The sequence below is a fragment of the Heteronotia binoei genome, chromosome 11, assembly GCF_032191835.1.
Source record: "Heteronotia binoei isolate CCM8104 ecotype False Entrance Well chromosome 11, APGP_CSIRO_Hbin_v1, whole genome shotgun sequence".
NCBI lineage: Eukaryota > Metazoa > Chordata > Lepidosauria > Squamata > Gekkonidae > Heteronotia > Heteronotia binoei.
The window spans coordinates 82,469,259-82,496,283 of NC_083233.1; the positions used below are offsets into that span (position 1 = coordinate 82,469,259).

Sequence of the window (27,025 nt, forward strand, 5' to 3'; positions counted from 1 at the left end):
CAATCTTTTCGCTGCAATACCCGTAATCAGGCCTCAGATTCAGTGGGAGCTCACAGGAGCGCAGCTCCTGAACCTTTCTGAGAGTTCCACCTCCTCCTTCTGAGAGTTCCACCTCCTTGTCCATTGAATAGTAGGTGCAGCTTCAGAACAATCCCTGGATGAGCTCCACCACCTATTTTTCTACAAAATGAATGCTGCCTGTAATGATGTTGAAAACATTGAATAAAGCGTATTTTTCTTGAGGAAAAAAAAAAGTGCCAACCCACTGGGGGTAAGCGCCACCCCCACAATGCCTGGTCTTTTCCCAGACTGCCACGTCGAGTGCACTGCATAGCCCACGGAGGGCCCTGCAGTACATTTGACCGGGGTCAGGTCATTTAGTTGCTTTTCAGTTTTTTGCAGGCTCCGCTGAGGCCGTCAGAAAAATCTCATTTTCTAGTCCAGTCAGCCATGAGGCAGCTGAGGACAGAATAGTTTTTATTTATTTATTCGAAGTGAGTCACTGCAGGAGGGACACTTCATTGGGAAGAGTCACATGCTGCAGGTATTTGAAGCCCTTGGCGTTCATCGTCATTGCATTTGAACCTGAAGAAAGTCCATCCAAAGTTGCTGCTTGCCCCAACCTTCTTTCAGTTACTTTTAATCAGCACAACACACCTGCATTAAGTGGGGAGAGCTTTCATTAGCACAGAGCTCACGGGGATGCCAACCTCCAGGTAGGACCTGGGGATCCCCCAGAATTACAGCTCGTCTTCAGACTACAGAGTTACGACTCATTTCCAGACTACAGAGATCAATTCCGGTTGATAAAATGGATGTTTGGTAGGATGGACTCTCTGGCTTTGTACCCCACTGAAGTCCCTCTTCTTCCCAGGCTCCATCCCCAAATCTCCGAGAGTTTCCCAACCTGCCTCTGGCAACCATAACCCCCCCGCCCCATCCCCCCCAGGTGGCTAGGGAAACCTGGCAACTCTACTTCTGCTTCGTTTGTGTGAATCCAGCTTCTGGGAAAAGCATAGAAATGGGCTCTCTCACGTATGATTGGCTACTTCAAGTTAAGATGCAGGATGAAGTTGTAAAAGAAGCTTGGATCCGCTGGCTTAAGGATTTTGGCTATAATATTGATCTGGATGAATGGGAAAAATTATGGAAACAGAATTTAAAACTAATAAAGCCAACTGATCTCAAAGAAAATCTATATAAAATGGTATATAGATGGTATCTTACACCAAATAGACTGGCCAAAATTTACCCCACATACTCTAATAAATGTTGGAAATGCCGAGAAGTTGAAGGATCGTTGTTCCATATATGGTGGCAATGCAAAGAAGCCAGGAAATATTGGGCTCAAGTTAATATTTGGATTCAAAAAATCTTGAAAATACAAGTTAAGCATGTGCCAGAATTGTATCTTCTGAATATCTGTAGGCAAAATTTGCCTACGACCAAACTGAAAGTGTTACTGTATATAGTTATCATTGCTAGAACTTTGTATGCCAAGTATTGGAAAAATGATAGAATCCCGAACAGAGACGAATTCATTAATAAGCTGTTGGAAGTCGCTGAATCTGATCTAATGTCCACAAGATTAAGAGAGGGTAATGTGCAAAAATGTCAGGAGGAATGGGACCCCATTTATAAATGGGTCAAAAGTAGAGGCTTCGACATGGAGTAGCTAGAATTTTTTTTTTCCTTTCAAATCCTCTCCAGCCCCCAGTGTGTATGATTGGGATGTAGTGGTAGACGTTAGACATAGATGTGTTTTTGACTGTATGGCGCGCCCAAGCGTCTAAGGTGTTTGGAATGTATCTTTTTCGTATGATTAATGTTGATTGTATTTGTTCGTTCTTTATTCTTTCTTTTCTTTGTATGTCCATCTTTTCTTAATAAAAAATTTCATATATTGAAAAAAAAGAAAAAGAAATGGGCTCTCTCTCTCTTTCACACACGCACACTAGGGTTACCAATCCCCAGGTGGGGGCAGGGGATCTCCTGGTTTGGAGACCCTCCCCCCACTTCTGGGTCATCAGAAAGTGGGGTGGGGGGGAGGGAAATGTCTGCTGGGCACTCCATTGTTCCCTATGGAGACCCATTCCCATAGGAAATAATGCAGAATTGATTCTTGGGTATCTGGGGTTTGGGAGGACTGTTTTTTTAGGTAGAGGCACCAAATTTTCAGCACAGCATCCAGTGTCTCTCTCCAAAACACCCTCTAAGTTTCAAAAAGATTGGACCAGGAGGTCTAATTCTTTGAGCCCCAAAGAAGGTGCCCCTATCCATGGTTATTTCCAATGGAGGGAAGGCATCTAAAAAGGTGTGCAGTCCCTTTAAATGTGCTGGCCAGAACTCCCTTTGGAGGTCTATTATGCTTGTCACACCCTTGTTCCTGGATCCACTTCCAATGTCTCCTGGCTCCACCCCCAAAATCCCCAGATATTTCTTGAATTGGACTTGGCAACCCTAACACATACACACACACAAAAGCCAGTCCTGTTGGAAACACTTTTATCATGCCACACAAGGCTCTTTGGGTAGAAAAAGCCCAGCAGGGACTCATTTGCATATTAAGCTAAACCCCCTGACATCACCATTGTTTCACACAGGGCTTTTTGTAGAAAAAGCCCAGCAGGGACTCATTTGCATATTAGGCCACACCCCTTGGCACCAGGGCAGCCCAAACTGCATTCCTGTGCGCTCCTGTTAAAACAAACAAAACCCCTGATGCCACAGAATGTCCACAAACATTCTAGCTGTCTTTCACAAGAAAGACGGTCACCCCTTGAGGAGCAGGCTGTCTCCTCCATTAGCTGGGAAAGTGTTGCTGGTGGAGTATGAGTTTAGAGTTTTTCCTTATGGCTTAAATACAACTCTGTGACCAAATTGTTGTGGGAGAGACTTCGCTGCTGTCTTCCAGAAGCTGCAAGTGCTTTCCACGTCTCTCCTCCCAACCAACCATCTAGCAATTACACCTCCTTCTCTAAAAAAGGAGAGGGAAGAGAGAAACAGCTGACCCGCCAGGGGCTTGTAATGAAGGGCAGCCAGCCACAAAGGGCCTGGCCACAACAGCTGATTGAGGAAGTACAACATTAGTTGGTTGACTGTTGCAATGGAGGAGCAAGAGGTGGTAAGAAAGAGAAAGGCTTGGAGAGGGAGGAAACTCCTTTGGTGTAGTGGTTAAGTGTGTGGACTGTTATCTGGGAGAACCGGGTTTGATTCCCCACTCCTCCACTTGCACCTGCTGAAATGGCCTTGGGTCAGCCAGAGCTCTGGCAGAGGTTGTCCTTGAAAGGGCAGCTGCTGTGAGAGCCCTCTCAGCCCCACCCACCTCACAGGGTGTCTGTTGTGGGGGGAGAAGATCGAGGAGATTGTGAGCCGCTTTGAGTCTCTGATTCAGAGAGAAGGGCAAAGTATAAATCTGTAGTCTTCTTCTTCTTTAGGCCTAGGGACTCTGTCTCTTTTCTAAATATTTCTCACCTTGTGATATTTCGACTTACAAAAATGTGTGTGTTCTCTATTCCTCTTGCCCCCTGAGGTTGTCTTAATTTTTTTAAAGGGGGAAAGTAACTATTTTAGTGTGATCCATAAGTTCTACTAGGGGGTTTACTTCCAAGTTAGTGCTCCTAGTAGTGTTGCTTAAGGGTAGGCTTCCCAGGTGTGTGTTGGAAAAAAGCAGGAGACTTTGGGGGTGGACTGGGGAGAGGGTGGAGTTTGGGGAGGGGCCTCGGCATGGTGCAATACCCTAGAGCAGGGGTGGCCAACGGTAGCTCTCCAGATGTTTTTTTGCCTACAACTCCCATCAGCCCCAGCCAGCATGGCCAATGGCTGGGGCTGATGGGAGTTGTAGGGAAAAAAACACCTGGAGAGCTACCATTGGCCACCCCTGCCCTAGAGTCCGCCCTTCAAAGCAGCCATTTTCTCCAGGGGGCCTGATCTCTGTCAGCTGGAAAAGCAGGAGATCTCCAAGCCCCACCCGGAGGCTGGCAACCCTACTTAAAGGTTCCAGTATGCATGGAAGAAAGGGGGAAGAGACAAGTGAAATGGGCTTGCCCGTAAATGAGGCCCTTGAACGTCCATGATGGTTCTAGCAGCTTTTCAGTAGTGAACTAACAAGAATAAAAGACAGATTCCCCCCGCCCAAGTTGTTTCTCTCTATTTTATAGGATTGCCAATCCCCAGGTGGGGGCAGGAGATCCCCCAGTTTGAAGGCCCTCACCCTGCTTTAGGGTCATCAGATGGGAGGGAAATGTCTGCTGGGCACTCCATTATTCCCTGTGGAAACTGATTCCCATAGGGTATCATGGAGAATTGATCTGCAGGTATTTGGGACTCTGGGGGGGGGCTGTTTTTTGAGTTGGAGGCACCAAATCTTCAGCGTAGCATCCAGTGCCTCTCCCCAAAATACCCTCCAAGTTTCAAAAGGATTGGACCAGGGGGTCCAATTCTATGAGCTCCCAAAGAAGGTGCCCCATCCTTAATTATTTCCAATGGAGGGAAGGCATTTAAAAGGTGCGCAGTTCCTTTAAACATGATGGCCAGTGCTCCCTTTGGAGTTCAATTATCCTTGTCACAACTTTGCTCCCGGCTTCACCCCCAAAGTCTCCTGGCTCCACCCCCCAAAGGCCTCAGATATTTCTTGAGTTGGACCTGGCAACCTTACTATTTTAGTTTATGACAAACCTGGACACCCTGCACACTGTGGGCTACTACTGAAGATCTATCTTAGGGCTGCCAACGGGGTTGGGAAATCCTAGGAGGTGTGGAGGGTGGAGAGTGGGGCTTGGAGGTCTAATGCTAACTAGTCCACCTTCCAAAGCAGCCTGTACCTCCGGAGGACTTGAGCTCTGTCATCTGATCAGTTGTAATCCCAGGAGATGGCCACCTGTCACCTGGAGGTTGGCAACGCTAGAGGAGTCAGCTTGTATTACAGCAGAGCTGTTGTTCATTTAATGGGATGTGCCTGAAGACGTGTGTGTGGACCCGCAAGCTTCTACCCAGAATTAAACTTTGTTGTTCTTTAAGGTGGCCACTGGGCTCAAACTTTGCCCTGCTGCTTCAGACCGACACTTTATGCATGGATGGAGAAAGTAGAGAAAGAAGCCCTTTTCTCCCTTTCTCACAATATGAGAACTCGTGGGCATTCTATGAAATTGCTGAGCAGTCGGGTTAAAACGGATAAAAGGAAGTACTTCTTCACCCAAAGGGTGATTAACCCAACTGCTTATGTTAATCCATCAGTTTGGAGAGCCAGTTTGGTGTAGTGGTTAAGTGTGCGGACTCTTATCTGGGAGAACCGGGTTTGATTCCCCACTCCTCCACTTGCACCTGCTGGAATGGCCTTGGGTCAGCCACAGCTCTGGCAGAGGTTGTCCTTGAAAGGGCAGCTGCTGGGAGAGCCCTCTCCAGCCCCACCCACCTCACAGGGTGTCTGTTGTGGGGGAGGAAGGTAAAGGAGATTGTGAGCCGCTCTGAGACTCTTCGGAGTGGGATATAAATCCAATTTCTTCTTCTTCTTCTTCTTCCATCAGTGGCTATTAGTCACAGTGTGTGTGTGTATATATATTTTGGCCACTGTGTGATACAGAGTGTTGGACTGGATGGGCCATTGGCTTGATCCAACATGGCTTCTCTTATGTTCTTATGTGACACAAAGTGTTGGACTGGAGGGGCCATTGGCCTGATCCAACATGGCTTTTCTTATGTTCTTCTGTGACACAGAGTGTTGGACTGGATGGGCCATTGGCATGATCCAACATGGCTTCTCTTACGTTCTTATGTGACACAGAGTGCTGGACTGGATGGGCCTTTGACCTGATCCAACATGGCTTCTCTTATGTGACACAGAGTGTTGGACTGAATGGGCCATTGGCATGATCCAACATGGCTTCTCTTATGTTCTTCTGTGACACAGTGTTGGACTGGATGGGCCATTGGCATGATCCAACAGGGCTTCTCTTATGTTCTTCTGTGACACAGAGTGTTGGACTGGATGGGCCATTGGCATGATCCAACATGGCTTCTCTTATGTGACACAGAGTGTTGGACTGGATGGGCCATTGGCATGATCCAACATGGCTTCTCTTATGTTCTTATGTGACACAGAGTGTTGGACTGGATGGGCCATTGACATGATCCAACATGGCTTCCCTTATGTGACACAGAGTGTTGGACTGGATGGGTCATTGGCATGATCCAACATGGCTTCTCTTATGTTCTTATGTGACACAGAGTGTTGGACTGGATGGGCCATTGGCATGATCCAACATGGCTTCTCTTATGTGACACAGAGTGTTGGACTGGATGGGCCATTGGCATGATCCAACATGGCTTCTCTTATGTGACACAGAGTGTTGGACTGAATGGGCCATTGGCATGATCCAACATGGCTTCTCTTATGTTCTTCTGTGACACAGTGTTGGACTGGATGGGCCATTGGCATGATCCAACATGGCTTCTCTTATGTTCTTCTGTGACACAGAGTGTTGGACTGGATGGGCCATTGGCATGATCCAACATGGCTTCTCTTATGTGACACAGAGTGTTGGACTGGATGGGCCATTGGCATGATCCAACATGGCTTCTCTTATGTTCTTATGTGACACAGAGTGTTGGACTGGATGGGCCATTGACATGATCCAACATGGCTTCCCTTATGTGACACAGAGTGTTGGACTGGATGGGCCATTGGCATGATCCAACATGGCTTCTCTTATGTTCTTATGTGACACAGAGTGTTGGACTGGATGGGCCATTGGCATGATCCAACATGGCTTCTCTTATGTGACACAGAGTGTTGGACTGGATGGGCCATTGGCATGATCCAACATGGCTTCTCTTATGTTCTTATGTGACACAGAGTGTTGGACTGGATGGGCCATTGGCATGATCCAACATGGCTTCTCTTATGTGACACAGAGTGTTGGACTGGATGGGCCATTGGCATGATCCAACATGGCTTCTCTTATGTTCTTATGTGACACGGAGTGTTGGACTGGATGGGCCATTGGCATGATCCAACATGGCTTCTCTTATGTTCTTATGTGACACGGAGTGTTGGACTGGATGGGCCTTTGACCTGATCCAACAGGGCTTCTCTTATGTTCTTATGTGACACGGAGTGTTGGACTGGAGGGGCCATTGGCCTGATCCAACAGGGCTTCTCTTATGTTCTTATGTGACACGGAGTGTTGGACTGGATGGGCCTTTGACCTGATCCAACAGGGCTTCTCTTATGTTCTTATGTTAACCCACCTGAATCTGACTTCCCCTGAGTTAGTGTTCCTGGGGCCTGGGATGTGGTGTTTCTTGATGCACCATGCTAAATTAAACCAATTCCTTTGCCTGCTGGGAAATCTTTTGGGGGCCTCAAAGTTAGAGTTCCTAACGCCATCTTGGGAAATCCCTGGAGATTTCAGGGTAAAATCTGGAGAAGGCGAGGTTTATATTTAGGAAGGCTCTCATCAAGTTATAATGATAACAAAATTATGCACGGGATAGAGAAGGTAGAGAAAGAAGTACTTTTCTCCCTTTCTCACAATACGAGAACTCGTGGGCACTCAGTGAAATTGTTGAGCAGTTGGGTGAGAACGGATAAAAGGAAGTACTACTTCACCCAAAGGGTGATTAATGCATGGAATTCACTGCCACAGGATGTGGTGCTGGGTACAAGCATAGACGGCTTCAAGAGGGGATTGGATAAGCATATGGAGCAGAGATCCATCAGTGGCTATTAACCACAGTGTATTGTTGGAACTCTGTCTGGGGCAGTGATACTCTGTCTTCTTGGTGCTTGGGTGGGGGGGGTCACAGTGGGAGGGCTTCTAGTGTCCTGGCCCCACTGATGGACCTCCTGATGGCATCTGGGGTTTTGGCCACTGTGTGACACAGAGTGTTGGACTGGATGGGCCATTGGCCTGATCCAACATGGCTTCTCTTATGTTCTTAGGAGGTGGTGGTGACTACAAGCATAGATGGCTTCAAGAGGGGATTGGATAAGCATATGGAGCAAAGATCCATCAGTGGCTATTAACCACAGTGTATTGTTGGAACTCTGTCTGGGGCAGTGATACTCTGTCTTCTTGGTGCTTGGGTGGGGGGGTCACAGTGGGAGGGCTTCTAGTGTCCTGGCCCCACTGATGGACCTCCTGATGGCATCCGGGGTTTTGGCCACTGTGTGACACAGAGTGTTGGACTGGATGGGCCATTGGCCTGATCCAACATGGCTTCTCTTATGTTCTTAGGAGGTGGTGGTGACTACAAGCATAGACGGCTTCAAGAGGGGATTGGATAAGCATATGGAGCAAAGATCCATCAGTGGCTATTAACCACAGTGTATTGTTGGAACTCTGTCTGGGGCAGTGATACTCTGTCTTCTTGGTGCTTGGGTGGGGGGGTCACAGTGGGAGGGCTTCTAGTGTCCTGGCCCCACTGATGGACCTCCTGATGGCATCTGGGGTTTTGGCCACTGTGTGACACAGAGTGTTGGACTGGATGGGCTATTGGCCTGATCCAACATGGCTTCTCTTATGTTCTTAATGCCACAGAGTCTACCCTCCAAAGAAGCTGCTTTGTCCAGGGGAAGTGATTTCCATCATCTGAAGATTTGTTGTAATTCTGGGAGATCTCCAGGCCTTACCTGGAGGCTGGCAACCCTGTGGGCTACAAAGCTGGCCTTCGGTTTTCCTGGCAGAGCCAGTGAAATGTAGTAGTAAAATTGTTGTACTGAGGAACCTGAGTTCGAATTCTCTTTCTGTGGTGGAACCTATTGGGAGGGCAAGCCTCCGCCCCTGACTTTCCTGCCCCGCAGTGGTATGAAAATGAAGCGGAACGACCCATAGAAGCCCCCCCTTCCTATGACGCTTCTTGGAGGATGTGATGGCGTTCATAGTCAGCTTTGGGGGTTTTGCTTCTTCCTGTTGGTTTAATTCCTAACTTGTGGGTTGCTGCTTTGGGGGGGGGGGCGGTTTACAGCTGGCAGCAAAACTTTTGGCAGTGAAAACTGCCTCTGTTTGTGCATTGAATCTTCTAGCAGTGACACTTTCTCTGCACAACGAACATTCTCTTGGCTCATAAGGACAAAGGGTCCATGTGCCATGGAGAGAGTGCCACTGTTAAATGGAATAGATCTGCAGGACACAACCCTATGCGATGAGATTTATTGGCAGGCATAGAATCCTGCTGTCAGTGAACTTTCTGCTGAGCTCTGCTGCGTCCTCCAGCGGCTGTCCTGTCCCCTCGGCCTTTCCGGGGCATCAGCCTCAGTCCACATGGGCAGCCTTGCCAGTCTTGCTGAAATAAGCGCAGCGCTTTGAAACCAAGAGACCATGCAAGACTCAGGCAGCTGCACCCCCATTCCGGAGTGCTCGCTGAGGCAGAGATGATCACACCCCTCTGCACGCTTTTAACCTGCGGGGTAGTGTTGGCATCTGCTATTACCCAGCTTCCCTGTTGCTAAACGGCATTCGGAAGGGCTTGGCTGAATCAAAACACCAACACCTTGGCACCCTCGAAGAATTTTGCTGCAAGGCAAGGTAAGTTCACTTTGTAGATATTCTCAGCATGTGGAATTCACTGCCACAGGAGGTGGTGGCGGCTACAAGCATAGCCAGCTTCAAGCGGGGATTGGATAAAAATATGGAGCAGAGGTCCATCAGTGGCTATTAGCCACAGTGTGTGTCTGTGTGTGTGTATTGGCCACTGTGTGACACAAAGTGTTGGACTGGATGGGCCACTGGCCTGATCCAACAGGGCTTCTCTTCTGTTCTTATGTGACACAGAGTGTTGGACTGGATGGGCCACTGGCCTGATCCAACAGGGCTTCTCTTATGTTCTTATGTGACACAGAGTGTTGGACTGGATGGGCCACTGGCCTGATCCAATAGGGCTTCTCTTATGTTCTTATGTGACACAGAGTGTTGGACTGGATGGGCCACTGGCCTGATCCAACATGGCTTCTCTTCTGTTCTTATGTGACACAGAGTGTTGGACTGGATGGGCCACTGGCCTGATCCAACAGGGCTTCTCTTATGTTCTTATGTGACACAGAGTGTTGGACTGGATGCGCCACTGGCCTGATCCAACAGGGCTTCTCTTATGTTCTTATGTGACACAGAGTGTTGGACTGGATGGGCCACTGGCCTGATCCAACAGGGCTTCTCTTCTGTTCTTATGTGACACAGAGTGTTGGACTGGATGGGCCACTGGCCTGATCCAACAGGGCTTCTCTTCTGTTCTTATGTGACACAGAGTGTTGGACTGGATGGGCCACTGGCCTGATCCAACAGGGCTTCTCTTATGTTCTTATGTGACACAGAGTGTTGGACTGGCTGGGCCACTGGCCTGATCCAACATGGCTTCTCTTATGTTCTTGTGAGATGTCCAAGGGCAGAGTTCTGGAACTACTCTCTAAGTTTTGACCACCTTTCAGAGACTTTCAGGAAGCTGGTGTGCTGCCCACCTTGGAGGGGTGGGATTCAGGAGCAAAATCTCTATAACTCGCCTTTCTATTTTTCTAAATGTTAGGAAGGGAAGCAGAGGAGTTGCTCAGATGTAGGTATTCTTATTTGACATTGTTTACCAGGAAATGCTGTCTTCTTACTTGTTGTTAGAAATGGGTTTCACATGATAGTTTCTTCCAGCTTCTCCTTTAATATGATCTATCTATCTATCTATCTATCTATCTATCTATCTATCTATCTATCTATCTATCTATCTATCTATCTATCTATCTATCTATCTATCTATCTATCTATCTATCTATCTATCTATCTATCTATCTATCTATCTATCTATCTAATCATTACTAGTACCAGAGGGCAGCTGTAGCAGTCTGCATCAGAAGAGCCATATTTGTGACCAGCAAGAGGTGATCTGATCACCATCTTCAAGTACTTGAAGGCCTGTCATATATAGAGGATGGGGTGGAATTGCTTTCTGTGGCCCCAAAAGGTAGGACCAAAACCAATGGGTTGAAATTAAATCAAAAGAGTTTCCGGCTCAACATTAGGAAGGTCTTGACCGTTAGAGTGATTCCTCAGTGGAACAGGCTTCCTCAGGAGGTGGTGGGCTCTTCTTCCTTGGAGGTTTTCAAACAGGCTAGATGGCCATCTGACAGCAATGCAGATCCTGTGAATTTAGGGGGAGGTGTTTGTGAGTTTCCTGCATTGTGCAGGGGGTTGGACTAGATGACCCTGGAGGTCCCTTCCAAACTCTATGATTCTGAAATCTTCACAATAGAAGCTTCTGAGAGTAAAAGCTGCCTCCATCAGGTACAAAGCTGTTGAGTTGCTCTTTATGGCTTCAAGAGGGGATTGGATAAACATATGGAACAGAGGTCCATCAGTGGCTATTAGCTACAGGGTATAGAGGGAACTCTCTGTTTGGGGCGGTGATGCTCTGTATTCTCAGTGCTTGCGAGGAGACAACAGTGGAAGGGCTTCTAGTTTCCTGGCCCCACCGGTGGACCTCCTGATGGCACCTGATTTTTTGGCCCCTGTGTGACACAGAGTGTTTGACTGGATGGGCCATTGGCCTGATCCAACAGGGCTTTTTTTATGTCCTTATGTCTGGGGGCAGTGATGTTCTGTGTTCTTGGTGCTTGGGGGAGCACAGTGGGAGGGATTCTGGAGTTCTGGTCCCACTAGTGCACCTCTTGATGGCTCCTGGGTTTTGGCCACTGTGCGACACAGAGTGCTGGACTGGATGGGCCACTGGCCTGATTCAACATGGCTTATGTTCTTATGTGACACGGAGTGTTGGACTGGATGGGCCACTGGCCTGATCCAACATGGCTTCTCTTATGTTCTTATGTGACACAGAGCGTTGGACTGGATGGGCCACTGGCCTGATCCAACATGGCCTCTCTTATGTTCTTCTGTGACACAGAGGGTTGGACTGGATGGGCCACTGGCCTGATCCAACATGGCTTCTCTTATGTTCTTATGTGACACAGAGTGTTGGACTGGAGGGGCCACTGGCCTGATCCAACATGGCTTCTCTTATGTTCTTCTGTGACACAGAGGGTTGGACTGGATGGGCCACTGGCCTGATCCAACAGGGCTTCTCTTCTGTTCTTTTGCATGCATAGATCCCCATCACAGGGTGGAGAGTACTATGCCATTGTGCATAATGAAAACTGAGCAGAGCACTTGAATTAAGATGTACTAAAAGAAGGACAAGTGGAGCGTGATTAACAGAGCTGGTCAGTGCAGTGAGATACGGTGGGGCAAGACCGAGGATGTCAATAAAGACACCGCAGACTCAAAGAATCCACATCCCTTTGAGAAAGGACCGAAATGGACTGTGCAGACATTTAATACCATCAGGGGACAAATACTGAGAGACATTTTGCAGGCAGTGCAACCATGTTGAAGTCACAGGCTCTATAGTATTGTCACAGCTCTTTTGGAAAACTGTTTGTAACCATTGTCAAGTGTCTGTTACACTGGGGTGATCAAGAAGCTGTTGTGTAAAAAACACTGAGGTGTTTATAAAACTGTTTTAAATGCCTTCTCTCTATTGGAAAAAAATAGCAGAGCCCCGTGGCGCAGAGTGTTAAAGCTGCAGTACTGCAGTCCTAAGCTCTGCTCATGACCTGAGTTCGAGAGCCAGTTTGGTGTAGTGGTTAAGTGTGCGGACTCTTATCTGGGAGAACCGGGTTTGATTCCCCACTCCTCCACTGGCACCTGCTGGAATGGCCTTGGGTCAGCCATAGCTCTGGCAGAGGTTGTCCTTGAAAGGGCAGCTGCTGTGAGAGCCCTCTCCAGCCCCACCCACCTCACAGGGTGTGTCTTTTGTGGGGGAGGAAGGGAAAGGAGATTGTGAGCCGCTCTGAGACTCTTCGGAGTGGAGGGCGGGATATAAATCCAATATCTTCTTCTTCGATCCCCGGCGGAAGCTGGGTTTTCAGGTAGCTGGCTTGAAGTTGACTCAGCCTTCCACCCTTCCGAGGTTGGTCAAATGAGCCCCCAGCTTGCTGGGGGGAAAGTGTAGATGACTGGGGAAGGCATGGCAAACCACCCTGTAAAAAGTCTGCCATGAAAATGTTGTGAAAGCAACGGCACCCCAGAGTTGGAAATGACTGGTGCTTGCACAGGGGACCTTTCTTTTTCCTTATAAAACTGTATAGAATTGTGTACTATTTAACAGACATAATAATTTGCTAGCAGGGTGAGTTTACTTGATAGTACGGATTTGTTGCTCCCGTGGTTCCAGTATTTGTAATTGCGGTGCTTAAAAGCGGCAGACTCCAGTCTGGAGAATGGAGTTTGATTCCCCCCTCCTCCTCTATGCGCAGTCAGCTGGGTGACCTTGGGTCAATCATGTTTCTCGCAGAACTCTCTCAGCCCCACCTGCCTCACAAGGTGCCTGTGGTGGGATGAGGAAGAGAAGGCAATTGTAGGCCACTTTGAGACTCCTTAGGGCAGGGGAAAACAGGGTATAAAAGCTGCTGCTGTTCCTTAGGCAAAGGAGGTAAACCTTACAAGGAGTCACCTGTGAGAAAACTACAAGTCAGAAATAGATCGGAGTGGGAGAGAGAAGCCTTAGCGTGCCTCACAACATGGGCAAATTTATTTGGTTTTTGTATTTCTAAAAACCTGGTAGGTGTCAGGAGAGGCTTGAGGTTTTTCTCCGTGTGGTGCTGATGATGGAACTGAGCAAAGAGGGTTGAGCTAGGGTTGCCGAGTCCAATTCAAGAAAAATCTGGGGACTTTGGGGATGGAGCCAGGAGCAAGGTTGTGACAAGCACAATTGAACTCCAAAGGGAGTGCTGGCCATCACATTTAAAGGGACCGCACACCTTTTAAATGCCTTCCCTCCTTTAGAAATAATGGATAGGGGCACCTTCCCTTGGGGCTTCTAGAATTGCACCCCCTGGTCCAATCTTTTTGAAACCTGGAGGGTGTCTTGAAGAGAGGCACCAGATGTTATGCTGAAAATGTGGTGCCTCTATCTCAAAAAACAGCCCTCCTAGAGCCCTAGATACCCACAGATCAATTCTCCATTATATCTTATGGGAATCGGTTTCTATAGGGAATAATGGAGTGCCCAGCAGACATTTCCCTCCCCCCTGGTAAGAGCCCCATGGCGCAGAGTGGTAAAGCTGCAGTACTGCGAGTGGTAAAGCTCCAATACTGCAGTCAGAGCCCTCTGCTCACGACCTGAGTTCGATCCCAGCGGAAGCTGGTTCAGGTAGCCCGCTCCAGGTTGACTCAGCCTTCCATCCTTCCGAGGTTGGTCAAACGAGTCCCCAGCTTGGTGGGGGAAAAGTGTAGATGACTGGGGAAGGCAATGGCAAACCACCCCGTAAAAAGTCTGCCGTGAAAACGTTGTGAAAGCAACGTCACCCCAGAGTAAAAACGACTGGTGCTTGCACAGGGGACTACCTTTACTTTTCTACCCGCCCCTCCCCCGCTTTCTGATGACTCTGAAGCAGGGGGAGGGGCTCCAAATTGGGGGATCCACTGCCCCCACCTGGGGATTGGCAACGCTAGGTTGAACTTGAGAGTTCGGATGCCTGCAGCTGCTTCTTCACCGACAAAGCGGGAGGGAGGGAGGAAGGGAGGGGTTCTAGAGAACGATGGACTGATTAAGCCAGGCTAGGAAGGATGCCCAATAATTGAGGACTGATGATTCAGTGCTCTGCATCCCTCTGCCCTTCCCCATGACAAAGAGACAGGCTAAATAATGCATGCACAGCAATTATGTGCAAATCAGCTTAATGTGCAAAATGGATAAATGTTGCAGAAGATGCAGAGGCCTCCGTATGAGACCCGGCACCTCCTTTGCTCATGGAAGGTCTCGAGTTCAATCCCTGCAGCTAAAGAATCTCCAGTGTCAGGTGTCAGGAGAGGCCCTGGAGAGCCACTGCCAGTCAGAGGAGACAAGACTTGAAGCTAGAGGGACCAACGGTCATCTCTCACTGACTCTGTTGAAGATGGTTGGGAGGGGCCAGGGCTTTTTTTGTAGCAGGAACTCCTTTGCATATTAGGCCACACACACCCGATGTAGCCAATCCTCCAAGAGCTTAAAGTAGGCCCTGTAAGAAGAGCACTGTAAGCTCTTGGAGGATTGGCTACGACGGGGGGCAGGGGGTGTAGCCTAATATGCAAAGGAGTTCCTGCTGCAAAGAAAGCCCTGGGAGAGGGTCTTGAGCAGTGTTTCCTTTCTGTGTTTTCCTTCTTTAAATTAAAACAAAGTCATGTATGAACTTCTGGGTGCAACTATGGCGTCTGTTATCTCACGGATATTTGTTTGCTGTAATTCAGGTAGGGTTGCCAGGTCCAATTCAAGAAATATCTGGGGACTTTGGGGGTGGAGCCAGGAGACTTTGGGGGTGGAGCCAGGAGCAAGGCTGTGACAAGCATCATTGAACTTCAAGCCACCTTCAAGAGGGGTTTAGATAAAAATATGGAGCACAGGTCCATCAGTGGCTATTAGCCACAGTGTATAGCTGGTCTTGAGGACAAAAGGAGATTGAGGAAGAATCGCACTGCTACAGGACCAACCCTAAATCAGACTTTTCCCTGCAGCCGCTGTGGCCGGACCTGCCTGTCCCACATTGGTCTTGTCAGCCACCAGCGAGCCTGCAGCAAACGTGGACTATTGCACCCTTCTTAAATCTTCGTTCGCGAAGCCAAGCCGAGAGAGAGATGTGTGTATATAAAATTTTTTGCCACTGTGTGACACAGAGTGTTGGACTGGATGGGCCGTTGGCCTGATCCAATATGGCTTCTCTTATGTTCTTATGAACTCCGGAGGGAGTTCTGGCCATCACATTTAAAGGGACCGCACTCCTTTTAAATGCCTTCCTTCCATAGGAAATAATGAAGGATAGGGGCACCTTCTTTGGGGGCTCATAGAATTGGACCCCCTGGTCCAATCCTTTTGAAACTTGGGAGATATTTTGGGGAGAGGAACTGGATGCTATACAGAAAATTGGGTGCATCTACCTCAATAAACAGCCCCCCCCAGAGCCCCAGAAATCCGCAGATCAATTATCTATTATTTTCTATGGGAATAAGTCTCCACTGGGAATAATCGAGTTCCCAGCAGACATTTCCCTCCCCCCCCCCCCACGTGCTTTCTGATGATCCTGAAGCGGGGGGAGGGCCTCCAAACCTGGGATCCCCTGCCCCCACATGGGGATTGCAGACTAGGAGGTAACCGTGCTAACGAACCACAAATATCACAACAAAAAGGCTGCTTATATGTACTTCTAAGTAAGCATTTATATCATAGAGTCAAGCAATTGCTGATACTTCTCTATGAACATGCATTAGATAACAAAAATGATGTACAAAATCAATTTATATACATCAACTCATACTCAAAGAAACATGGTCCACTGACTAAGACAGACCAAAAAGTCCATATTTTGCCAAGGTGTGTTAGTCAGCGGACCAGGCTTTTTTGTTATCTAATGTATCTAGTCTGCAATCTTCCGGGGCTAGTCCCCCTTTTGTTTTGTCCTACCTGGGGATTGGCAACCCTAAGTCCCGGGCTTTCTTTTTTGTAGAAAAAGCCCTGCAGGAACTCATTTGCATATTAGGCCACACCCCCTGATGCCAAGCCAACTGGAACTGCGCTCCTGCTCAAAAAAAGCGCCGTGGTGTTAGGCCCCCAAGAGCATGTTCTGAAGACCTCCAGGGGCAATCAAGGGTTGCCAGGTCTCCGTTGGAAAATAGCTGGCAACTGTGGGAGTAGAGCCAGGATAGGGCGGGGTTTGGCGAGGGGAGGGCCTCAGCAGGGCACGCTGCTCTAGAGTCCGCCCTTCCAAGCGGCCCATTTTCTCCAGGGGAGCTGATCTCTGCCAGCTGGGGAGCAGTTGTGAAAGTGGGAGATCTCCAGGCCCCACCTAAATCTCACTGCTGTGCCTCTGAAGGAGTTGCAGATGATTTCAGAGCCATGGAGGGTGCAAGCCTTTGGCTTATCCCCCTTCATCGCAAACTACCAAGCTCGGGTCCCTGTAGCTGCACTCGCCACACCATCCATGGCCAGCCTCTTCCGTTCCTGCCTCCTTCTAGCACCCACAGGGCCAGTTCCAAACACTTTCTCACCTCAGGCCAGGTGTGGCAGTCCTTCTTCCCCAGCTGCTGCCTCTGATGTTGCTGGTGTGTGTGTGCTGCTTGGATGCAACTGGGGGCAACGCAAGTCCAGGAGACAATCTGGGCACCTCCTGAATGACTGTTGGCTGGGAGTTGATGGAGCTCCTGCAGTGCCCTGTTATTATGCCACCTCATACAGTTGCTGGAGAGCCAGTCCCGGGCATCCTGTGCATTGCCCACCTTCTGCTATTCCTCCCCCCCTCCCCCGCCCACATGGCTTTGCAACCGAAATTGCTCATCTCCTTCTACCATGCCTATTTTTCTGATTCAATTTTTCGAGGCCCTTTTCTTTTTTCTTAAGCTGATTAGCCCCAGCTTTTTTTGCTTCCTGGCGACTCAAATGTTAAGAACAGAAGAGCAGCCATGTTGGATCAGGCCAGTGGCCCATCCAGTCCAGCACTTTGTGTCACATAAGGACAAAGAGAAGCCATGTTGGGTCAGGCCAATGGCCCATCCAGTCCAACACTCTGTGTCACATAAGAACTTAAGAGAAGCCATGTTGGATCAGGCCAGTGGCCCATCCAGTCCAACACTCTGTGTCACATAAGAACATAAGAGAAGCCCTGTTGGATCAGGCCAGTGGCCCATCCAGTCCAGCACTCTGTGTCACATAAGAACATAAGAGAAGCCATGTTGGGTCAGGCAATGGCCCATCCAGTCCAACACTCTGTGTCACATAAGAACAGAAGAGAAGCCCTGTTGGATCAGGCCAGTGGCCCATCCAGTCCAACACTCTGTGTCACATAAGGACAAAGAGAAGCCACGCTGGATCAGGACAATGGCCCATCCAGTCCAACACTCTGTGCCACACAGTGGCCAAAACCCCCAAGTGCCATCAGGAGGTCCATCAGTGGGGCCAGGACACTAGAAGCCCTTCCACTGTCCCCCCCCCTCCCCAAGCACCAAGAATACAGATAATCACTGCCCCAGAGGGAGAGTTCTGTCTCTACCCTGATGGACCTCTGCTCCAGATGTTTATCCAGTCCCCTCTTGAAGCTATCTATGCTTGCAGCCGCTGCACCTCCTGTGACAGTGAATTCCACATGTGAATCACCCTTTGGGTGAAGAAGGACTTCCTTTTATCCCTTCTAACCCGACTGCTCAGCAATTTCATTGAGTGCCCACGAGTTCTTGTATTGTGAAAAGGACTTCTTTCTCTACCTTCTCTATCCCATGCATAATTGTTATCTCTTGTTAGCTCTACCCAGAAACTTGCTTATATTTTTCATCTCCCCAAATGGAGGGAGGGGGCCTTCCTGAGAGGGCTCCAGAGTTATTGGGTGGGGACTGGTTGCCCCAGTTTGGTTGAAAGAACTGGGGTTCCCGGGCCTAGAGAAGAGCAGCTTCCCTCACTCTCCCCCAACACAAGCATTTGTTCCATTCAAGCCGATGTGCTGAATAGGCGCCCCTCCCCCGCCTTACATCTACCTGTCCTTGTTGCGTTAAAGTGGGGAAAGGCACAAGCAGGAAGGAGTTGGGGGGACTTGGGAGTTTGAGGGACGAGCTGGCAGGTGGAACCGAATCAGTCGGACCTGATCTCAAGGCCGGAGCTGCTGCTCTGTCAGACTTGCCCGACAAGAAAGAGTTGCTAAGAACAAGTCTCTATTGTTCCCTGTCATCTTGAACTGAGTGTCAAAGTAGGCAGGGGGCTTTGACCGTTAACTGCACAATTTAGCAGGCTCCTTGTGTCCGGCTTGCCCTCCCCCCCCCCTCTGGGTGGTTTCTCAGATTAGCAGAGAAAGCTCTCGGTCTCTTTCTAAATGGACCATCTCCGCCTTTTGTGTCCAGACTGCCCGGTGTGAAATCTGCAGGTGACGTTAAATGTTTTCTAATGAATAATTATTGAAAGGAAATGGAGGAATATGAGTGTAATGGATTGTTGCGTATTAAAATGTTTTATTCGGGGGACACAAAAATGTTGTCTTTCACAAGCCCTTTTAAAGAAGGGCTTTTTGTGTGTGGAGGGTTTTTGATTCTCAGCAGATTATCTGCAAGCTCTTAAAATGTTTTTTTTTTACCCCCACCCCTCCCCATAGACCTGAAAAGGGGGGCCTTTAGCAAATGAACGTTTTTCAAGATGGCATCCATGAAGCCAGCTGAAGTGTTTCAAGTTTCAGGGTTTTTAAAAGAAATGTTTGAACTCAAGAGATTTTCTCACTTTCTTCTGCTTTTTATTGAAGATGTTGGTTCCCCCGCCGCCTTTCTGCTATTCAGCGGGAAAGATGACCACGCTTTTGAGTAAGGGGGGGGCCCCAAAATCCCACAGAAGAAACCTTCAGAGTTGCTGAGGTCTTTCCCCCTCCCCTTTGGTTAGTGATTATAATCTTAAATCTTTGGATTCTCTGAGGCTTCCAAAAGAAACCAGGTCCAGTGTGTACACGTTTTGTGCAATATAATTGGATTTAGAAATTTCTTACCTCAAACTTTTGTTCTGATTTCTCTGTGGCAACAGTCCATTGCCAGGATTATTTTCAGTGTTGCATTTTTCTTGTTTGTGCGTGTGAGAGAGAGGAGTTGTCTTTTGATATAAGGTGGGGAAGACCTGAGTTGTCTCATGTGTTTCACTTGGTGAAAGTGTTGTTGGCCAACCAAACTCCCTTCCCACGATTTCTACAGAACTGCCCGCAACCCACACACCCCAAACTTCCCCCCTTTATTTTTTAACATAGTGAAATGAAGCCCAGCAGGCCTCATTTGAGCAGGAGCTCACAGGAGCCGAGCTCCAGAACCTCTACATTTATTGTGCTCTTTCTTACACCCCCCCCTCAAAAAGGACTTGCTTCTGAGCTCCATTATTCAAACTCCCTGTGAGAATTTTGCTGAACTCTTAAGATTTGACAAACTTTCTAGTATTTCCCCCCCACAAAAAATGGGGAAATAGCCAAAACATATCAAGCAGATGGATGGAAATCTTCATCATGCCACTGTGGCCACATAAGAAAAAGTAATTTAAAAAGTATGGTGCAATGTTCCCTCTAAGATGTGGAGTATTGTGAGCAAAAATTCTACTTTGTGAGCTACTGGCATTAAAGTTGTGAGCTGCTGCATGAATTGGTTTGCTCTGGGGCCATTTTTCCTGAGCCGAGACAAAAATGTGTGAGCCAGAGGCTAAAAAACCATGAGTTAGCTTGCACAAACTCAGCAACAATGGATGGGAGTAAGAGCCAGTTTGGTGTAGTGGTTAAGTGTGCAGACTCTCATCTGGGAGAAACTGGGTTTGATTCCCCACTCCTCTACTTGCAGCTGTTGGAATGGCCTTGGGTTAGTCATAGCTCTTGTAGGAATTGTCCTTACAAGGGCAGCTTCTGGGAGAGCCCCTCCTCAAGCACCACCCACCTCACAGGGTGTCTGTTGTGGGGGGGAGAAGATATAGGAGATTGTAAGCCACTCTGAGTCTCTGATTGAGAGAGAAGGGTGGGGTATAAATCTGCAGCCGTCTTCTTTATGATGACTATTAGAATTCAAGAAGCGTTTTAAGGTAGATGCTGAGCTAATAAAATTTAGTCCACCTTCCGGTGATGTCAAGGGCGTGTGGCAGATGCAAAGGAGTTATGTATATAAGTTGGGCTAATGAGCTCCAGCACCTCTTTTTCTACAAAATGACCCCTGAAGCTCAGTATGACGAAATAATGGAATTTAGTCCAATGGGATGTGACAAAAAAGGCCCAAGCTTAGATAGATTCATAAAAGGGTTCAAAAATTACTGCCTGCACGAGGCTTTATGAATTATCTTGGAAGATAAACAGGGTAGGTCCTGTTTAGCACTTGGATGGGACATTGCTAGGGAATAGCAGGGTTGCTACGCAGAGGCAGGCAACGACAAAACCACCTCTGAACGACTCTTGCCTTGGAAACCCTCTGAGGATGCCATAAGTTAGCTTTGACTTGATGGCGACAACAACAACTTTAGGGATTTGGGTCCCCAGCCTTTTTGAGCCTGTTGGCACCCTTGGAATTCTGACACACAGCATCGTGGGTGCAACCACAAAATGCCTGCCACAGTAGGCAGAGCCAGCCACAAAATGGCTGCCACAGTAGGCAGAGCCAGCTACAAAATGGCTACTGCAGTTTCCCTTCAGCCACACAGTGACTTGTGCCTGGTGGCAGTTGCTACCAAAGCAGAGTTTTTTAATAACCTGCAGAGCCAATCAAATCCCCAGTGGCCAATTAGAAGCCCTGCTGGGCCTGGGCGAAAGCCCCACCTGGCCTCACCCGCTTTCTAAGAACACTCAGTTGGTACCTGGAAAGGAGTTGGTGGGCACCAGGACTTAGGGTTAGAGACTGGCAGTGGCGTTCCAGTAAGAGATTCCATATAATAATAATAATTTGGAAGGCAGGATATGAAGTACAGCACTACAACACTACCGAACTTATAAATATAAAAGACGGTCCCCTGATGTGGGCATTCGATGAATTGCTGAGCAGACAGGTTAAAACGGATAAAAGGAAGTACTTCTTCACCCAAAGGGTGATTAACAGGTGGAATTCACTGCCACAGGAAGTGGTGGCGGCCACAAGCATAGTAGGGTTGCCAAGTCCAATTCAAGAAATATCTGGGGACTTTGGGGGTGGAGCCAGGAGACATTGGGGCGGAGCCAAGAGCAAGGGGTGTGACAAGCATAAATTGAACTTCAAGGGAGTTCTGGCCATCACATTTAAAGGGACTGCACATCTTTTTAAATGCCTTCCTTCCATAGGAAATAATGAAGGATAGGGACACCTTCTTTTGGGGCTCATAGAATTGGACCCCCTGGTCCAATCTTTTTGAAACTTGGGAGGTATTTTGGGGAGAGGTACTGGATGCTATACTGAAAATTTGGTGCCTCTATCTCAAAAAAACAGCCCCCCCAGAGCCCCCGATACCCGTGGATCAATTCCCCATCATTCCCTAAGGGAATCGTTCATGGTGGTGCATGATGGCTGTGGGGGTGGGGCTTCCCCCGCCGGCCAGCTGGCTGGGGGAGGGGGGAAGCCTGTAAAACCGGGGGATTGCCCATCTGGGACCTGGGGATTGGGAAGCCTAAAGCGTAGCCACCTTCAAGAGGGGGTTAGATAAAAATATGGAGCAGAGGTCCATCAGTGGCTATTAGCCACAGTGTGTATATGTGTGTGTGTGTGTGTATATATATAAAAAAAAATTTTGGCCGCTGTGTGACACAGAGTGTTGGACTGGATGGGCCATTGGCCTGATCGAACATGGCTTCTCTTATGTTCTTATGTGACACAGAGTGTTGGACTGGATGGGCCATTGGCCTGATCTAACATGGCTTCTCTTATGTTCTTATGTGACACAGAGTGTTGGACTGGATGGGCCATTGGCCTGATCTAACATGGCTTCTCTTATGTTCTTATGTGACACAGAGTGTTGGACTGGATGGGCCATTGGCCTGATCCAACATGGCTTCTCTTATGTTCTTATGTGACACAGAGTGGTGGACTGGATGGGCCATTGGCCTGATCCAACAGGGCTTCTCTTCTGTTCTTATGTGACACAGAGTGTTGGACTGGATGGGCCATTGGCCTGATCCAACAGGGCTTCTCTTATGTTCTTATGTGACACGGGAGTGTTGGACTGGATGGGCCATTGGCCTGATCCAACATGGCTTCTCTTATGTTCTTATGTGACACAGAGTGTTGGACTGGATGGGCCATTGGCCTGATCCAACAGGGCTTCTCTTATGTTCTTATGTGACACGGAGTGTTGGACTGGAGGGGCCATTGGCCTGATCCAACATGGCTTCTCTTATGTTCTTATGTGACACGGAGTGTTGGACTAGATGGGCCACTCGCCTGATCCAACAGGGCTTCTCTTCTGTTCTTATGTGACACAGAGTGTTGGACTGGATGGGCCACTGGCTTGATCCAACAGGGCTTCTCTGATGTTCTTATGTGACCACAGAGCGTTGGACTGGATGGGCCATTGGCCTGATCTAACATGGCTTCTCTTATGTTCTTATGAAGAACGAAATGGACCAGTTCTTTTTATGATTCGTTGGACTTTAATTTGTATTGTTTGGACTGTAGAGTGTTGTGCACAAGATGGTTTTTTGTCTGTACCACTGAGATATTTACAAGAGGATGGATATGTTTTGGAAAAGACTGAATACATATTGAATACAATTGTATATATTTTTTCTACACGGAGTGAGAGTGTCATTTCACAGTTTCCGTGGTCTCGTTCTCCACTGAAAATCCCCAGGTGGGGGCAGGGGATCACCCACTTGGAGACCCCTCCTCCCCCCTCTTCAGAGTCAGCAGAAAGCGAGGGGGGGAGGGAGATGTCTGCTGGGAACTCTATTATCCCCTATGGAGACTTATTTCCATAGGTAATAATGAGAATTGATCCGCAGGTACCTGTGGCTCTGGGGGGGGGCTGTCTTTTGAAATAGAGACACCACATTTCAGTGTCGCATCCAGTGTCTCCCTCCGAAATACCCGCCATGTTTCAAAACAATTGGACCAGGGGGTCCCGTTCTATGAGCCCCAAAAGAAGGCGCCCCTCCTTCATTACTTCCAATGGAGGGAAGGCATTGAAAAGGTGTGCGGTCCTTTTAAATGTGATGGCCAGAACGCCCTTTGGAGTTCAATTATGCTTGTCACAACCTTGCTCCTGGCTCCACCCCCAATGTCTCCTGGCTCCACCCCCAAAGTCCCCAGATATTTCTTGAATTAGACTTGGCAACCCCCTAAGTACAGGGCTTACTGTAAGCTCCTCCCCCAAAAAACCCCCCTGGTGGGCACACTGGTGGCTGCAGGCACTGCCTTGAGGCCCCCCGGACTATTCAGTGGAGCAGGATTCATGAAATCTGTTGATTTCTTTCCCCCTCTTAACGTTTGCTCAGTCAAGGGTGCGAAGCTAGAGGTTCATTTCCTTGCCTGTTCTGTGTAAGGGGAGCCTTCTCAAATCAGAAGGGTGGAGATTCAGTTTTGTCTTTGAGTTGCCCCTTCAGACCATTTCCCCCCAGCGGCATCAAGTGGGTTAGATGCTTCAATGCTTAATGACAATCCTCTGAACCCCCGGAGTCATTTATAGAAAAATAGATAGTGGAGCTCATTAGCATATGCTGCCCCCCCCAGCCAAAAGCAACCCGCTGCAAGAAAGGAGAGCCCTGGGCAAGCGAGACCTGCTTGGACTGGCTAGAGTTCCAGCCAGCCCAAGCAGGCCTTGCTCTCCTGGGGCTCTCCTTGGCTGCCCACCCTGCAGTCAAAAGGCCAGCAAGCCACTTGCTGCCCCAAATCACATAAGAAGTGGAGAAAGGGTGGTGCGACCTTCTCCAGGGTTAACGAGGGCTGCTGGGGGCATGGCAAAGCCCCTGGTGGCTGGCTGGCTGCCCGCTCTCCTAATCCAGGGATTGTTATGCAGCTGCACCAGCTGTTCAGTGGACAAGGTAGGTGGAGAGGAGGAGGGGGGACCCTCAAAAAGGTTCAGGAGCTGTGCGCCTGTGAGCTCCTGCTGAATTCAAGGCCTGCTAAACCCCATGGGTTTTGGGGGCTTTGGGTGGTGTCTAACGGTGGTTTGTCTGTGCTCAAAAAGGGCCCTTGTTTATTACTTCTTTTCTCCCACGCTGAGGCTTGTACCGGGTGGAGCCCAGGGACACTTTTCGGTTCTGTGTATTGGCTGTGAAATTTCCAGGGAATCTATTAAATGAGTATCAGCACCCATCATACCTTTCTGGCAAACACCCAAGTTGAATCTGGTGGATCTGCTCGTCTAACAGTGGTTTTCCCAGCACTACAACCCTTTTGCTCTGGAGGGAAGTAGCTCTGTTAGTGGAACGGAACAAAGTCTGAGGAACCTTAAAGACACTGGACTCATTCTGTTGCTTCGGACCAATGTGGCAAACCGCCCCCCCCCCCTGTTAGCAGAATGGTTCTGCTAGATCCAGTGCAATGAAGGCTGATCCCTGTCCTTAGGCCTTGAGAAAGAACAGTTCAGTTTCTACCCCACCCAGCCTGCTTTCTATCCCACCTATCCTGAGTATCCTATTGGCAGCAGGCCAAGAGAGGAAACCCGGTAGTAATGTATGGCTGTGAGAGCTGGACCATAAGGAAGGCCGAGCACAGAAGAATAGATGCTTTTGAGCTGTGGTGCCGGAGAAGACTCTTGAGAGCCCCTTGGACTGCAAGAAGATCCAATCAGTCAGTCCTAAGGGAAATCAACCCAGACTGTTCCCTAGAAGGTCAGATGCTGAAGCTGAAGCTCCAATCCTTTTGCCACCCAATGAGAAGGGAGCACTCCCTGGAGAAGATCCTGATGCTGGGAAAGACAGAAGGCAAAAGAAGAAGGGGACGGCAGACGATATGGCCGGACAGCGTTACTGATGTAACTAACATGAATTTGAGCAGACTTCGGAAGACAGGAGGGCCTGGTGTGACTTGGTCCAGGGGGTTGCAAAGAGTCGGATGACTGTGTGACTGAACAACAACAAGAGAGGAAAGGCAGTGGGACTTTGACAAAGAGTTGCAGGGCGACCTCTTGTGGGGGACGGATGGATAGCTCATGCTTGCGATGTGGAAGAAACGCTCAGTAGATTAGTGTCTTTTGCAATAAAACTGCTCTCCCCCCCCCCCCCCCACCTTTGACGGCTCCTGTGCCTTTAAAGAGGTGTTTCACCCCTGGAAATCTAATAAGTGTCAGGAAAACCTGCAGGGAGAAAGGCTGCTCTGAGTGAGTTTCTGCCTGTCACACAAATGTTAAGAGTAGAGATCATAAGAACGTAAGAGAAGCCATGTTGAATCAGGCCAATGGCCCATCCAGTCCAACACTCTGTGTCACACAGTGGCCAATATATGTGTGTGTGCATACACACACACACACACATACATACATATACACACATACATATATGTGTGTGTGTGTATGTATGTATGTATATATACTGTGGCTAATAGCCACTGATGGACCTCTGCTCCATATTTTTATCCAATCCCCTCTTAAAGCTGGCTATGCTTGTAGCCGCCACCACCTCTTGTGGCAGTGAATTCCACATGTTAATCACCCTTTGGGTGAAGAAGTACTTCCTTTTATCCGTTTTAACCTGACTGCTCAGCAATTTCATTGAATGTTTTTGCATCGTGAGAAAGGGAGAAAAGTACTTCTTTCTCTACTTTCTCCATCCCAGGCATAATCTTGTCAACCTCTATCATGTCACCCTGCAGTTGACGTTTCTCCAAGCTAAAGAGCCCCAAGCGTTTTAACCTTCCTTCATAGGGAAAGTGTTCCAACCCTTTAATCATTCTAGTTGCCCTTTTCTGCACTTTTTCCAATGCTATAATATCCTTTTTGAGGTGCAGTGACCAGAATTGCACACAGTATTCCAAATGAGACCGCACCATCCATTTATACAGGGGCATTCCTGTTGAGGAAAGGGGGCGGACAGCTCTTCTTAGCTTGCCGAATAGATGCAGTTGGAGAAGCTTAACCTGGGGAATGTCTGCTGTCATGAATTTGCCAGAGACGAAAATGTGGCAGACCTCTTCTGAAGGAATGCCCTTTTTGCGTATGTTATATGACCATTTCCAGCTGCCTCGTGCTGGATAAAAGTCCTGATATTGCTGGCGCAGTCATATCTCACGGACAGCAGCTCTCCACAGTTTCTGGCAGAGAAAAGTCTTTTCCCCACTAGATGACATTTTAACAAAAGTTGCCGGGGCTGGCTTACACATCCACACTCACCCCTTGTTCATGGTGAGCCAGTATGGTATAGTGGTTAAGAGTGGCGGACTCTCATCTGAAGAACCAGGTTCGATTCCTACACTTCCTTGACATGCAGCCAGATGGGTGATCTTGGGCCTGTCAGAGTTCTCAAAAGAGCTCTCTCAGCCCCGCCTGCTTACAAAGTTATTATTGCGGTGTTGAGAGAGGAAAGGAAGGAGACTGTAAGCCATTTTGAGACTCCTCTGGGTAGTGAAGAGCGGGGTAT

At 48.5% G+C, this 27,025-nt stretch overlaps 1 protein-coding gene across 1 annotated transcript in view; it reads left to right on the forward strand.

Moving 5' to 3' along the window:
- The first annotated feature begins 3,080 nt into the window (after positions 1-3,080).
- The window catches only part of MYO1H (myosin IH), a 102,606-nt gene continuing 78,661 nt past the window's right edge, over positions 3,081-27,025 (forward strand). Inside the window, exon 1 of the mRNA XM_060249872.1 lies at positions 3,081-3,124. Coding sequence (XP_060105855.1) covers positions 3,107-3,124 — 18 coding nt within the window. The 5' untranslated portion in view covers positions 3,081-3,106. The remainder of the gene's footprint in view (positions 3,125-27,025) is intronic.